Raw genomic sequence first — 14,283 nt, 5'->3', positions numbered from 1 at the left:
CCTCTGTCAATGGACACTTAGGTTGCTTCCATGTCTTGACTTTTAAACAGTGCTGCAACGAACATTGAGGTGAATGTATCCTTTTGGATCATGTTTTTCTGTCTCTTCAGCATCAGCGGACAAGGAGTCAGGAATTTGGCAACACCATGGCAGGCTTTGCCACAGGAGTGGCTCTCGTCAACTTGGAGACTGCATGAGGTCTGGATGAACCTTTCAACAGGCACCTCCTTCCAGATGTCAGAACATGAGCAATTTCTTTTCTTGGGCTGGTCTGATTCCCAATCCTCCCTCCGTTTTGGCTTTTGTAGGCTAGCTACAGCATTCTCAGTTCCTGTCAGTGAGGAAGACGGAGGGTCTCAACCCATGTAAGGAGACTCTCATTCTCAGTTTGAAGCTCCGGGTGCCTCCTGGCCCAGGGACCTCACCTCACCAAAACGAAACTTCCAGGAGTCTGCCAGAGGGGACTAGCTGGGGGCCTGCCTGCTTCCTAAATAGACTTTCAGCCAGCCCTCTTGCTGCCAGTCCACCTTACTGCCAACCTGCAGTAGCACACACCACTCTGATGTCCAAGGTTCTGGAGTCCTAAGGGCATAGTTGCCTCTTTTTCCCTTTATCCACTGACACCCTAAGATTCAACTTTGTTGGGACTGCCAAGTGGAGCCCCAGGTCTGTGTGATTTCCGCCTCCTAAATTATGTTACTGTCATCTTCTCTCCCAGCCTGTTTTTTGATATGGGTTTAAGCCTATCTTCAGTCCTTTCCTGTTGTTTTAGTGGGATTTTGAGAAGGAACAGGTAAAAGTAACTCTCTTTATTGGGTTGATTTCTCTATTACTTGCGATCAAAAGATTCCCCCGTGTTCATGAGAATATACGTTTGCTTATTGTAAAAGAAGCCCTCTTGACCTAAACATGAGCGGTTTCTTTCTCTGTTACTCAGTCACATAAGAGCCGGAATGGTGGTTCAGCTCAGGGAGGCCCAGACTCCTGCAGTCTTGTTGCTCTGCCTTCCTCAAAATGCTGCTGTCATCTGCAGGGTGGAGGATGGTCATCCCCCCTGACGACAGCAGAGCCCATGGGAAGAGGCCAAGGGGCAAGGCAAAGCCCCCCACTCCCCTTAAGGGCATGCCCAGAAAGTTGCATACATTTCCACTCACTTCCCACTGGCCAGACCCAGTCCTGTGAGCGCTTCACTGCAAGAGGACTGAGAATGCAGTCCTTGGCTGGGAATCATGTACCAACCAAAGATCAGGGCTCTGATTTTTGCCAGCAGCAAAGAGTAGTCCTCTGCCATGTTGATGAAGACAGGAAGCCATCCTAGCTAGATTCCCACAGTGGGAATTTGCCCTGCCTCCTCATGCCCTACTGGAACTGTACAACTCAGACGGGACTCAGACCCAGCCAAAACCCAAGTTGGGACTTGAATCCACTGTCTTTTAATCAAGATCACACACCTGGTCTCAGGACTTAAGGAAGCTCGGGTTCCTTATATTTCAGCACAGAAGGAATTCGGCAACAGGCAAAGTGATAGGTAACAATGGATTTATTTAGAGAGAGACATATTCAATAGACAGACTATGGGCTCTCTCAGAAGGCAAGAAGCTGTGAAATATGGGGTGGTTAATTTTTTAAAAAAATTTTACTTATTTATGACTGTGCTGGGTCTTCACTGCTGTTTGGGGGCTTTCTCTAGTTGCTGTGAGCAGGGGCTACTCTGCTTGTTGGGAACTGAGATCCTGGCAGGCTGCTGATGGCTCCAAGGAGAGGGTGTTCAGCGGGTGTGGGGCCTGTGATAGGGTCACAGTCATATTGAAAACCCTTCAGCATTTCTCCAAAACCCTCTGGGTAGAATTCAAGCTCCCCTTCCCCAATATGCCTACTATGGTCTGAATGTTTGTACCCCTCTGAGAAATGGAGCATTTCCTGCCATATCAATAAACAAGGATGTCACAGTCGTCAGTGATTCCAGCCCTCCAGGGCAGCTAGGAAGGAGAAGGATACCTGCTCTGTCTGGCCGCATTCGGGCTGCAGCCCGTCCCTACAGTGAGCACTGAGGAACTTGAGATGTGAAAAACAGAGGAGACTGGCCCCAGATAGCTGAGATGCATATGAAACAGATGATTTCAGTGAGCCCAGACGCTTGCATCTTCCCATAACATTGAAAAGCCCCATGCACAGAAAAGCACTAAATTTCTTAACTTGAGATATCTCGTTTCCTTTAATTCACAACAATACTTCTGATGTTCAGACTACCTCCCCTCTGTTACAAGCTTCTATGTAACCTGATTCCTCCCCTCACCTTCTCGGGGCAGTTCTCTCAGAGTTACTTGAGATGCTGTCTCCTGGGCTTGAAGTCCTAAAATTGCCACCAAATAAAACCCAACTCTCAACTTTTAGGTTCTGACTTTTTAAAGCTGACAATGTCTTTATAAAAGAGGCCATAGAGTGCTCTTCTGCCCCTGCCATCATGTGAGGATCCAGAGAAAACTCAGTCACCTAGGAACCGATATCTGCTGTAGCCTAGATCTCTGATTTCCCAGCCTCTAGTACTATGAGAAATAAATTTCCATTGTTTATAAGCTGCCCATTTGATAGTGTTTTTGTTACAGCAGCCTGAACGGACTAAGACAGTACTGTTCTGTGCTTCCTTCTGGGCATGCCCAGAGCCCTGGGCTGGCCCGTGGTGTCATCAGAGGCCAGCATCAGCGGACCAATGCCTGGTGGTCCATCCACCCAGCCACTAGGAGTGCTGCCTCGGGAAGGCCAAATTCCCTAGCACCAAGCCCAGTGCCTCTCCAACAGCACATGCTCAAAGATTTCGTGGCAAGGAGGACTGAATCAACCCCTAAGTGAATTTTCTGATGTTTTGGAATGGAACCCATCCTGCTGATAAGGAGTTTCTAAAAGGCCTTATACTGGGGTGAGAAGGGTAGTTAGGGACCAAGGCCCTGAAGCGGAAAGATCAGTGCGGTGTGCTAAGTCACTTCAGTCGTAAATGGCTCTTTGTAACCCTATGGACTGTAGCCTGCCAGGCTTCTCTGTCCATGGGATTTCCCAGCAAGAATACAGGAGTGGGTTGCCATTTCCTCCTCCAGGGGAATCTTTCCAAGCCAGGGATTGAACCCGCATCTCTTATGTCTCCTGCATTGCCAGGCGGGTTCTTTACCACTAGCGCCACTAGCTGGGAAGTCAGGCCCCTCTGACAAACTAGGTTTCTTTTCTAGCTGTTGGGGGAGAAGAAAAGCCAAAACACCGGACTTTGTCTTCGGAAGGAAGCGGTGACATCCTGAGGTCCTTGCTTTCTGAGCCTGAGGCAGGCCACTTAGGAAACAGCTATGGGTAGGGTGCCTGCAAATGAAGCTCCAAAGAGGGAGTGCCCTTGCATTCCATTCCTGACTTTGCACAGGCACTGTGCCTAACACCCACCCTAGCTGAGACCTTGGAGTTTATTTAAATGAGCTCCCCAAATAGAGAAGGGTCAATGCAGACCCAGAGTGGAGGTGACCCCTTGGGGTCACACACAGCCCTAAGCCAGGCAGGGGGAACCTCCAGTCTTCACATTTAGACTCAGTCCAACTCTGGGCACCCCAACACCATGTCACTCTAAGAGTGGTGAGCCTTCCCCCCAAATGACTTCAGGCCAACAAGAAGGAAGGGACCCAGAGGCGTGGCACAACTCATTTTGTTTTGTTTCCACAACTCGTTTTTATTTCTCATTTTCCTCTGGGGGTGCAGCGTTTGGCACTTGTCACCCCAGGACTGGGTCCCTCACTGCATCAGGCTGGCGGGCAGGACCCCACCTGGTCCTCTTCTCTGCCGAGGGAGCGACAGGGGACTGTTACAGGCCCAAAAATTTGGACACGAGGGTGGACCCAGCGATGCCCACCAAGAGTTTGGATGACAGGCAGAGTCCGCTTGCTCCTGGGGGAGAAGCAGAGGGTGAGTAGAGTGGGGTGGGCAGGCTCAGGGGCGTCAGGCCCAGAGATCCCACCCTGAACCCTCCTCTTTTTCCCTAGCCCCTAAGGATCTCTGTTTGCGGGAGTGCTGCTGCAGGCAGGTACTCAAAGGCATGAACTCCGGTGATGAAGTCAAGAGCTGGGAGTTGCCTCCCACTCCAGGGAAGAAAGCTGAACCCCAGGTGGGGCAGAGATGCTCCAGCTAACCCAGAAAATCTGCTTTGGGCGGAGTCAGCCTGATCCCAGAACAGCTGCAGGCCAGAGCATCTTCCCTCCTTCCTATATCTGCTTCAGAGAAACCCAGAGAGAGAGAGGGACCACGGAGGCAATACTAAGGGACAGGCAGACTGGGGCTTACTGGGGCTGAGGTCAGGGCCAGAGGCACTGAGGCTCCGAGGCTCCTGTCCTTCTCCCTCAGCTCTATGAGCAAGCCATGCGGGGGACACTTACCCACGGACTGGAGCGTGGCCACCAGGCTGCCGGCGGCAACTCCACCCCCATTGGCGATGGCAGATATTGACATCATCTTGGCCGCCAAGGAGGAGGCAGTGATTCCTGCACTGGTGAAGCCCACCGCGCTAAGCACCATGGGCACAGCCGCCACGGTGGAAGCTGAACAGGGAGAGGAGCTAGAATGAGGGGGTGATGGATATCCCCCTCCAAACATACACATGACATCAAGCCTGGGGGGCTTTGGGAGGTCTGGAGAAGGTTAAGTCTGAGCTTGGGAGAGACTCCAGGAGGCGTGGTCAGCAGTCAGGAGTCCAGGGAAGCCCCAGCTGATGGGGAAAGCAGAGGGAAGGGCTGTGGGGTCGCCGGGAGCACGGTGCTGGCTCTCAGCAGGACCTTCCTCGGGAAAGGGCTCAGTTTCTGCCTTAGTAAGATGCCGGAACTGGGGAGGGGGAGGGGGACATTTGCAAGCTTCCTGTCTTTGCTGAGGAAATCTTTAAGCAAATTTTACCGAGGGCCCAGCATAAAGCAAGGAACACATTCTGAGCCCCACTTGAGTCCCAACTCTGGGCCTCCACGGCATAGCCGCAGAGCCCTTGGAAGCCAGAGCCACTGGGCTTCTCAGTGCATCTCGTGTGTCCAAACTGTGCACATGTGTCATCCTGCGTAGTCCTCACGGTAACCCTGAAAGAGCAGGCTTGGCATGTCTTTCACGAGGAAAGCTGAGCGCAGAGGATTTCAAAGCCACATCCAAGGTCACACGGTAAAGGGTCTGCAAGAAACCTGGGCCCCGGGGGCTGCCTCCACACGAGTTTCCATGGAAACTCCTCATTCTCATTCCAGGGCCTCCTCCCCTACCATGGACAGGAGGCCTGGGGCAGGCTGGGGCAGGTACAAGGCCAGTACCAGGGCCTGGGGACAGACAAGGGCAAGCCTGGCCTGGCAGAGACTCACCTCCGCCCACCACAGCTGCAGCAGCCTTGGCTGGAAACCAAAAGAACATTCTGTGAATTGACCTACACTGGCCACCACCCCTCCACTCCCTGAGCCCACAGTCCACCTACTCGGAGGGGGCTGCCCCAGCCTGGGAGACACAGGAAGGAAGGAACCTGCCTGCTTCACCCAGAGAAGTGGGATTTCCTAAGAAGCGGCTCTCTGGGCCCTGATGTTAGTTCATCTGAAAGAGGGTCAGTATTTTATGAATGTGGAGTGAAAATGTTAGTCACTCAGTTGTGTCCGACTCTTTGCAACCCCATGGACTGTAGCCTGCCAGGCTCCTCTGTCCATGGAAATCTCCAGCAAGAATACCAAAGTGGGTAGCCATTCCCTTCTCTATGGAATTTTCTGACCCAGGGATTGAACCCAGTTCTCCTGCACTGCAAGCAGATTCTTTACCAACTAAGCCACCAGGGACGTCCTTGAGTGTGGAAGTCAGAGGTATTATATGACCTTCTCCAATCATCCAGAGAAAGCTCTTCAGACAGCAGTAAATCCTCACATAGAGAGACATGTTTCAGTTTGCAGGACTTAACTGAAATCTGGGCAAACACTGTTGAATGCTTGAGTGCTACTTGAGAACAGTGCTGGAACGCCTTGAATGCTCCTGATTCTTCAAGGCCACACCTGTTGCCTCCTCCTCTGGAAGGCTGCCCCAGACTCTCCCAATCAGAACCATCCTTGCTTTCCTGTGGCTGGAGCCGTTCACAGCACGGGACCATGGTTCCCTGAAACAGAGTTCCTGGAACTCCCTGGCAGAGGTCCTAGCCTGTGGCAGCCATAGAAGCCAAGACTGCAATCTTTGGGGCCAGTGGGGACCAGGAGTTCTAAAAACAGCAAGGTGTGCAGGAGTGAGCTCAGCCAACCTCCCAAGAAGAGAGCTTTGGGGTGGCAGTTAAGCAAGTAAAGAAGGTATGAAAATCAAACCCTAAGTGACCAGTAGAGCTTCCCTGGTGGCTCAGTGGTAAGGCATCTGCCTGCCAATGCAGGAGATGTGGGTTTGGTCCCTGGGTTGGGCAGATACTTTGGAGAAGGAAATGGCAACCCACTTCCATATTCTTGCCTGGAAAATCCCACGGACAGAGGAGCTTGGTGGGCCCCAGGCCATGGGGTTGCAAAAGAGTCGGACGTGACTGAGCGATTAAACAACAACAAAGTGACCAGTGAGCCACCTGGCTGGGGTATGGAACTGGAGACTCAAGGATCGAGAGCCCATTAGAGTGTTTGAAGCTCAGTGTTACTGTTAGGGAGGAGAGAGGACGACAAGCGTGGCGTGCCTGGGCCCCGAAGCACAGACAGTCCAGAGGAGAGGGTGCTGTGTCTCTTATGGTCTGTCTGCTGGGCTCACCCAGTGGATACCCTCGGGGAGAGGGGCCTGGCCCTTCTGGGCTTTTCAGAACCTCCTCTGCCCCGAGGCTTCCTCCCAGGCCTAGGCCCCTACATTTCTATTCTACTTCCTGTCCCAAGCTCGGATGCAGCCATCCACCCCACCTCCCAGCCCAGGGCCCTTGGACAATGGTTCCTTCATTTGTAAATAAGAGGCCATATCATCATCCTCTGGGGTTGTTATGAGAATTAAATGAATTGCCAAATGCCAAGTGCTAACCTTAGAATATCACAGCATTTGATAAAAAGTAGTAGTTTTGATTATTTCATCTTATGAATTGCTTCTCATACGCTGAGGAGTCCTCTTATTTCTGATCAAAAGGAAGGATTACCAGCTGTGGCCAAGGTCCTAACTTTCTTGTCCCACTCCCGTGCTGAGTGGGAGTCCAAGGAGGGGTATGTATCACTCAGGGCTAGTTACCTCCTACTGGCAAAGTGCTCAGGGCCGCAGCGGGGGATCCGAGCAGGAAGGAGCCTTTCAGCGTCCCCACCAAGGATCCCAGGGTAGACGTGGCCCCCGCCAGGGCAGTGCTGGATGGCAGAGTGAGCCCTGAGAAAGAACAGAGGGTGAATGCACAGGAGTCAGAGGTCAGAGGTCAGGCCACCCTGTCCCACTGCCACTTCCATCTTGTACTATTTGCATTGGCAGAGGGGGAGCGATCCCGGGGGTCCACCCCAGGGCACAGAAAGGTGGGTGATGGTGGGTGCGCATGGGAGCACTTCGTGTAGCAGCTGGAAGCAAGGGACACAGGTTCACCTATCGACCCGATGGGCTCAAAAGCAAAGTTCTCGGGGTGGGGTTGGGGGGATAGCGATAAAATGAGATATTCCACACACTCTTCTATGCGTAAATTAAAAAGCATGCAAACAAAAAGCAACACCTATTTTGCAAAAATGTAGATGAAAAACACTGGAAATAGAACTGCCATACAACCCAGCAATCCCACTGCTGGGCATACACACCGAGGAAACCAGAATTGAAAGAGACACGTGTACCCCAATGTTCATCGCAGCACTGTTTATAATAGCCAGGACATGGAAGCAACCTAGATGTCCATCAGCAGATGAATGGATAAGAAAGCTGTGGTACATATACACAATGGAGTATTACTCAGCCATTAAAAAGAATACATTTGAATCAGTTCTAATGAGGTGGATGAAACTGGAGCCTATTATACAGAGTGAAGTAAGCCAGAAAGAAAAACACCAATACAGTATACCAACGCATATATATGGAATTTAGAAAGATGGTAACGACAACCCTGTATGTGAGACAGCAAAAGAGACACAGGTGTATAGAACAGTCTTTTGGACTCTGTGGGAGAGGGAGAGGGGAGATGATTTGGGAGAATGGCATTAAAACATGTATAATATCATATAAAAAATAATTTAAACTATTTAGAAACACTATGGTATAAGTTAGATGAAAGAGCAAAAATAAATAAATAAAATTCAAAAAAAGAAAAGCAGACGCACGTTCAACATATTAGAAAGGTTGACTTGGGGAGGGGGAATTGCAGACAAAAGGCAAGATAAAAAGCGAGACTAATAAAACCAAAGATGGGGCTTGCAAGAAGGAAATGGACCTGAATTGAAGAATTCTGTTCAAATCAATGCTCTGGATTTGAAACCTAGCAGGACAAACTTACAAAAAGCTGGCTGGTCACTGAGGTAAAATATAAAGGAGTTAAATTCTAGGGGTGTATCCCTGGGGAAATGAGAGCCTGAGAATGGGTCCCAGCCACAGGGTCCCTTAGTCTAGATGGGAGAGGCAAGGGATCCAGATCGCCGGTACCACCACCCCACCTCCCCCATGTCCCGCATGTTAGAGTCCTGCCTCCCTCTGGCCCTTCTCAGAGAGAAGGATGCTTGAGTGCTACTTGAGAACAGTGCTGGAACGCCTTGAATGCTCCTGATTCTTCAAGGCCACACCTGTTGCCTCCTCCTCTGGAAGGCTGCCCCAGACTCTCCCAATCAGAACCATCCTTGCTTTCCTGTGGCTGGAGCCATTCACAGCACGGGACCACGGTTCCCTGAAACAGAGTTCCTGGAACTCCCTGGCAGAGGTCCTAGCCTGTGGCAGCCATAGAAGCCAAGACTGCAATCTTTGGGGCCAGTGGGGACCAGGAGTTCTAAAAACAGCAAGGTGCGCAGGAGTGAGCCCAGCCAACCTCCCAAGAAGAGAGCTTTGGGGTGGCAGTTAAGCAAGTAAAGAAGGTATGAAAATCAAACCCTAAGTGACCAGTAGAGCTTCCCTGGTGGCTCAGTGGTAAGGCATCTGCCTGCCAATGCAGGAGATGTGGGTTTGGTCCCTGGGTTGGGCAGATACTTTGGAGAAGGAAATGGCAACCCACTTCCATATTCTTGCCTGGAAAATCCCATGGACAGAGGAGCTTGGTGGGCCCCAGGCCATGGGGTTGCAAAAGAGTCGGACGTGACTGAGCGATTAAACAACAACAAAGTGACCAGTGAGCCACCTGGCTGGGGTATGGAACTGGAGACTCAAGGATCGAGAGCCCATTAGAGTGTTTGAAGCTCAGTGTTACTGTTAGGGAGGAGAGAGGACGACAAGCGTGGCGTGCCTGGGCCCCGAAGCACAGACAGTCCAGAGGAGAGGGTGCTGTGTCTCTTATGGCCTGTCTGCTGGGCTCACCCAGTGGATACCCTCGGGGAGAGGGGCCTGGCCCTTCTGGGCTTTTCAGAACCTCCTCTGCCCCGAGGCTTCCTCCCAGGCCTAGGCCCCTACATTTCTATTCTATTTCCTGTCCCAAGCTCGGATGCAGCCATCCACCCCACCTCCCAGCCCAGGGCCCTTGGACAATGGTTCCTTCATTTGTAAATAAGAGGCCATATCATCATCCTCTGGGGTTGTTATGAGAATTAAATGAATTGCCAAATGCCAAGTGCTAACCTTAGAATATCACAGCATTTGATAAAAAGTAGTAGTTTTGATTATTTCATCTTATGAATTGCTTCTCATACGCTGAGGAGTCCTCTTATTTCTGATCAAAAGGAAGGATTACCAGCTGTGGCCAAGGTCCTAACTTTCTTGTCCCACTCCCGTGCTGAGTGGGAGTCCAAGGAGGGGTATGTATCACTCAGGGCTAGTTACCTCCTACTGGCAAAGTGCTCAGGGCCGCAGCGGGGGATCCGAGCAGGAAGGAGCCTTTCAGCGTCCCCACCAAGGATCCCAGGGTAGACGTGGCCCCCGCCAGGGCAGTGCTGGATGGCAGAGTGAGCCCTGAGAAAGAACAGAGGGTGAATGCACAGGAGTCAGAGGTCAGAGGTCAGGCCGCCCTGTCCCACTGCCACTTCCGTCTTGAACTATTTGCATTGGCAGAGGGGGAGCGATCCCGGGGGTCCACCCCAGGGCACAGAAAGGTGGGTGATGGCGGGTGCGCATGGGAGCACTTCGTGTAGCAGCTGGAAGCAAGGGGCACAGCCTCACATATCGACCCGATGGGCTCAAAAGCAAAGTTCTCGGGGTGGGGTTGGGGGGATAGCGATAAAATGAGATATTCCACACACTCTTCTATGCGTAAATTAAAAAGCGTGCAAACAAAAAGCAACACCTATTTTGCAAAAATGTAGATGAAAAACACTGGAAATAGAACTGCCATACGACCCAGCAATCCCACTGCTGGGCATACACACCGAGGAAACCAGAATTGAAAGAGACACGTGTACCCCAATGTTCATCGCAGCACTGTTTATAATAGCCAGGACATGGAAGCAACCTAGATGTCCATCAGCAGATGAATGGATAAGAAAGCTGTGGTACATATACACAATGGAGTATTACTCAGCCATTAAAAAGAATACATTTGAATCAGTTCTAATGAGGTGGATGAAACTGGAGCCTATTATACAGAGTGAAGTAAGCCAGAAAGAAAAACACCAATACAGTATACCAACGCATATATATGGAATTTAGAAAGATGGTAACGACAACCCTGTATGTGAGACAGCAAAAGAGACACAGGTGTATAGAACAGTCTTTTGGACTCTGTGGGAGAGGGAGAGGGGAGATGATTTGGGAGAATGGCATTAAAACATGTATAATATCATATAAAAAATAATTTAAACTATTTAGAAACACTATGGTATAAGTTAGATGAAAGAGCAAAAATAAATAAATAAAATTCAAAAAAAGAAAAGCAGACGCACGTTCAACATATTAGAAAGGTTGACTTGGGGAGGGGGAATTGCAGACAAAAGGCAAGATAAAAAGCGAGACTAATAAAACCAAAGATGGGGCTTGCAAGAAGGAAATGGACCTGAATTGAAGAATTCTGTTCAAATCAATGCTCTGGATTTGAAACCTAGCAGGACAAACTTACAAAAAGCTGGCTGGTCACTGAGGTAAAATATAAAGGAGTTAAATTCTAGGGGTGTATCCCTGGGGAAATGAGAGCCTGAGAATGGGTCCCAGCCACAGGGTCCCTTAGTCTAGATGGGAGAGGCAAGGGATCCAGATCGCCGGTACCACCACCCCACCTCCCCCATGTCCCGCATGTTAGAGTCCTGCCTCCCTCTGGCCCTTCTCAGAGAGAAAGCCAGGGCAGATGCCCAAGGGGAAGGACAGGGGAGGGAGACGGGCTGAGGGTGATGCCACTGTCCCCGCCCCAGGCTCCTAGAGCAGGACCCTGTGTGCTCCCTGGCGACCCGACACCCGGCCCCCTACCAGTCCCTAGCAGGAACACTCACCCAGCGGAGAAAGTCTTGCCAAGCCGCTGCTGGAGGCCGCCCCGCCCACTTTGGCCAGGCTCCCTGCAGACAGTATCTTGGAAGCCAGGTTAGAGGCTAAGCGGACAGCCTTGGTGAATTCCATGGCACCAAAACTGACCAGCACCAAACCTGCTGAAAGAGTGGAACCTGGATGGGGGATAGTGACACCAGAACTGGGGACATGTCCACTGCCCTGGAAAATCTCAAGGGGCTCCAGCGGGGAGAGAGGCTGCTCTGAGCTTGTGGAGAATGCGGGCTTGGGAAGGGCCCAAAGATATGGTGTTGGGGTGACAGAGTGAGGGGAAGGCAGATGGGGGAGGTGGAAGGAGATTTTACTTCCTGAGGTGGTCTGCTTCCCTCCTCCCAAAACTCACGTTTCTAGAACGCCCTTAAACCTCCATGGAGTCATTTAAAAGGTGCCAGAATTAGGAAATCAGAAACAATCACGTTTTTAAGGCATATGCCACGGGTCAAGTTGGTCAAGCTCTTGTTCTCATGCCCTCTCCTTACTAACTCAACGAGAAGAAGGAAATTATCATCCCCATTTTATGATGAGAAAACCCTGGCACAGAGAGGGTAAGTGACTCATCCAAGGTCACACAGCTTTGCTTGGCAAAGTACACGGGAACTGATACAGGTCTCGGGGCTTCCAAAGCATGGGCTTGGAGTGGCTCTGATTTGCTTCTTCCTATTGCTTGTCTCTTCGCCTGCCCATCTCACCCCCACCCAGCCTCAAGCCTTGAGGGTCACTCGGGCACGGATGAGGCTCACTGCTCCCAGAGTCCAAGAGCCCAGGGACAGGTAGAGGTTTAAGTCCCTTCCCTCTGGAGACCCAGCTTCTCTGACTGCAGCCGCCCAGATGAGATTCCCCAGTGGATCCACAGGGGTCTCCCCTACAGTCACCAGGCCCACCAGCTCCCTGAGGGTGGGGGCCGCAGGAAGGAGCAGCCCCTGCCCACCCCTCCCTGCCTTACCCAGCAGAGCAGACTTTCTGAAGACGTGGACCAGAACCAGGACCTGGACCTGATCTCGAGCTTGGCTGAGTTCAGGGAAGATCTGAAGCAGGACGTTTACAGCAGCTTTGGAGATAACAGAGGAAGAGCTCCCACGGGATGCAGGCAGCCAATGAGATAGCTTTCATTTTCTCAGGAAAACGAAAGTCACAACTGATTTTCTCTTGTCTTGATAAGCCCACAGAACCCTTTGGATGCTTCCTGGACACCCCTCCCCCATGTCCTGTGCTTTAGCTCTTCTCCGAAGTTCCGAGATAATAGTAGCTGATGCTAATTTCCTGAATTTTTCAAACGCTAAAACCACCACCTAAAACCACCACCGAATGGAAGAAATTAACTACTGGATGATCCTGCGCTCGTAGCCCCCAGACTTACTGGTGCCTAAGGGTTGATCCCCATCAGTGAATCAGAGAATTGTGTAGGAGCTGATCAAATACCCTGGCCACCTCTCCCTCACCTGGCCTTTAAAAATACTTCACTGAACCGTTCAGGGAGTTTAAGTTTTGGGGGCACAAGCCACTCGCTCTCCTTGCACTGCCCTGCCACATACCTTTCTCTGCTTCAAACTCCAAAGTTTGGGTTTGTTTGGCCTCCCTGTTGGCCTGGGGCCCATGAACTTGTGTTTGAGAACACCTTCCGCAAAGGACCAACTGTTTACTACACAGATCAACTTTCTAACCACTTCCTGCTCCCCAGATCTTGCCAAATGCCATTTAATTTTTCTGCTGCCTTTACTACAAATTGTTAAAAGAGTTGTAGACAATTGGTCTCCTCTTTTTCACCTTACTCTTTAAATATATAATATGAAATATTACAGAACATGAAATACTTTCAGGCATCCAAAAAGCTATAGATAATAAAAAACAAACACTTCTTCACCCACCCCTGAGCTCAAGACTTCATAATGTTACAGATACAATCTACGTGACCTGAGAATCCCTTCTCATGTTCCTACTTTCTCTGCCTTCTCACAGGTAGTCACCCTTGAGAATTTAGGGTTGATTAGTCCCAGGCAAGGGACTTCCCAGGTGGCACTAGTGGTAAAGAATCCGACTGCCAATGCAAGAGATGCAAGAGACACAGTTTCCATTCCTGGGTTAGGAAGATCCCCTGGAGGAGGTAATGGCAACCTGCTCTAGTATTCTTGGCTGGAAGATTCCACGGACAGAAGAGCCTGAGGGGCTACAGTCCATGGGGTCAAAGAGTCGGACACTAAGCGCACACACACGGATTGCTGGGCATGGATTTATATTTTTAACACATATGAATATTAAATGTGTAATTTTCTTGGAATTGATTGAATGTTCATTGTTGTTTCAATTGGGGTTCAAAGACAGGGAACGTGTCAATCACATGCCAAGAACCTTGACCACGTAACCTCTGTTGGAACACTATGCTAAGAAATGAGAAAACTAGTTTTCAAAGAAGTAGAATAATGAGTTAGGGAGTTGAGATTGGAGAGGAAAGGGAGAAGGAGAAGGAGAGAACTAGAGAGGCTTGGTGGCCAGTGCTTTCCTCCAAGTCCCAAGGGTGACAGGAGGGTGAGTGGTTCTCCCGGCTGGACCTCAGTGGGACCCCCTTGGAAAGCTTGACGAGACTCCCGTGAAATTTGAGGGAAGCAATGACACGTGTCTCACTTGGGTCTCCAAAGGCTAAAGGCAGGAAACTGGTGGGCAGACCTTCCTGAGAAAGGAAGGGGACTACTCTGAAGGTGGGTGGGTGGGTGTGGGGAGCTGCCCCTTTAGAGCTCCTTACAA

At 50.6% G+C, this 14,283-nt stretch overlaps 1 protein-coding gene across 6 annotated transcripts; it reads right to left on the bottom strand.

Annotated features, from left to right (window-relative positions):
• Positions 1–3,674: 3,674 nt before the first annotated feature.
• Positions 3,675–13,146, bottom strand: LOC109575648 (interferon alpha-inducible protein 27, mitochondrial). 6 transcript variants are annotated; one of them, XM_070775613.1, is made up of 8 exons: positions 13,077–13,146; positions 12,488–12,647; positions 11,493–11,660; positions 9,898–10,026; positions 7,207–7,335; positions 5,358–5,387; positions 4,404–4,565; positions 3,675–3,918 (listed from the first exon to the last, which is right to left on the bottom strand). In XM_070775613.1, exons 1-8 carry the CDS (start codon positions 13,137–13,139, stop codon positions 3,836–3,838), a joined length of 924 nt encoding a protein of 307 aa, XP_070631714.1. In that variant the 5' UTR covers positions 13,140–13,146; the 3' UTR covers positions 3,675–3,835. The 6 variants fall into 6 exon arrangements, with proteins under 6 accessions (XP_070631714.1, XP_070631715.1, XP_070631716.1 ...); XM_070775614.1 differs by having other exon boundaries at positions 11,493–11,645; XM_070775615.1 differs by having other exon boundaries at positions 11,493–11,642.
• Positions 13,147–14,283: the final 1,137 nt, after the last annotated feature.

The sequence above is a fragment of the Bos indicus genome, chromosome 21 (assembly GCF_029378745.1).
Source record: "Bos indicus isolate NIAB-ARS_2022 breed Sahiwal x Tharparkar chromosome 21, NIAB-ARS_B.indTharparkar_mat_pri_1.0, whole genome shotgun sequence".
Classification (NCBI taxonomy): domain Eukaryota; kingdom Metazoa; phylum Chordata; class Mammalia; order Artiodactyla; family Bovidae; genus Bos; species Bos indicus.
Note: the sequence above shows the minus strand (reverse complement) of the source record. Positions and strands in the feature narration are given on the sequence as shown.

What these genes read in the sequence shown, in the direction of transcription:
- LOC109575648 (XM_070775613.1), bottom strand. Translation starts at nt 13,139, where the DNA reads ATGGGCCCCAGGCCAACAGGGAGGCCAAACAAACCCAAACTTTGGAGT. An exon ending in GGAGTTTGAAGCAGAGAAAG is followed by an intron (nt 12,648 to 13,076) that starts GTATGTGGCAGG and finishes AGAAAATGAAAG; the next exon opens with CTATCTCATTGGCTGCCTGC. An exon ending in GGCAAGACTTTCTCCGCTGG is followed by an intron (nt 10,027 to 11,492) that starts GTGAGTGTTCCT and finishes GTTCTTTCTCAG; the next exon opens with GGCTCACTCTGCCATCCAGC.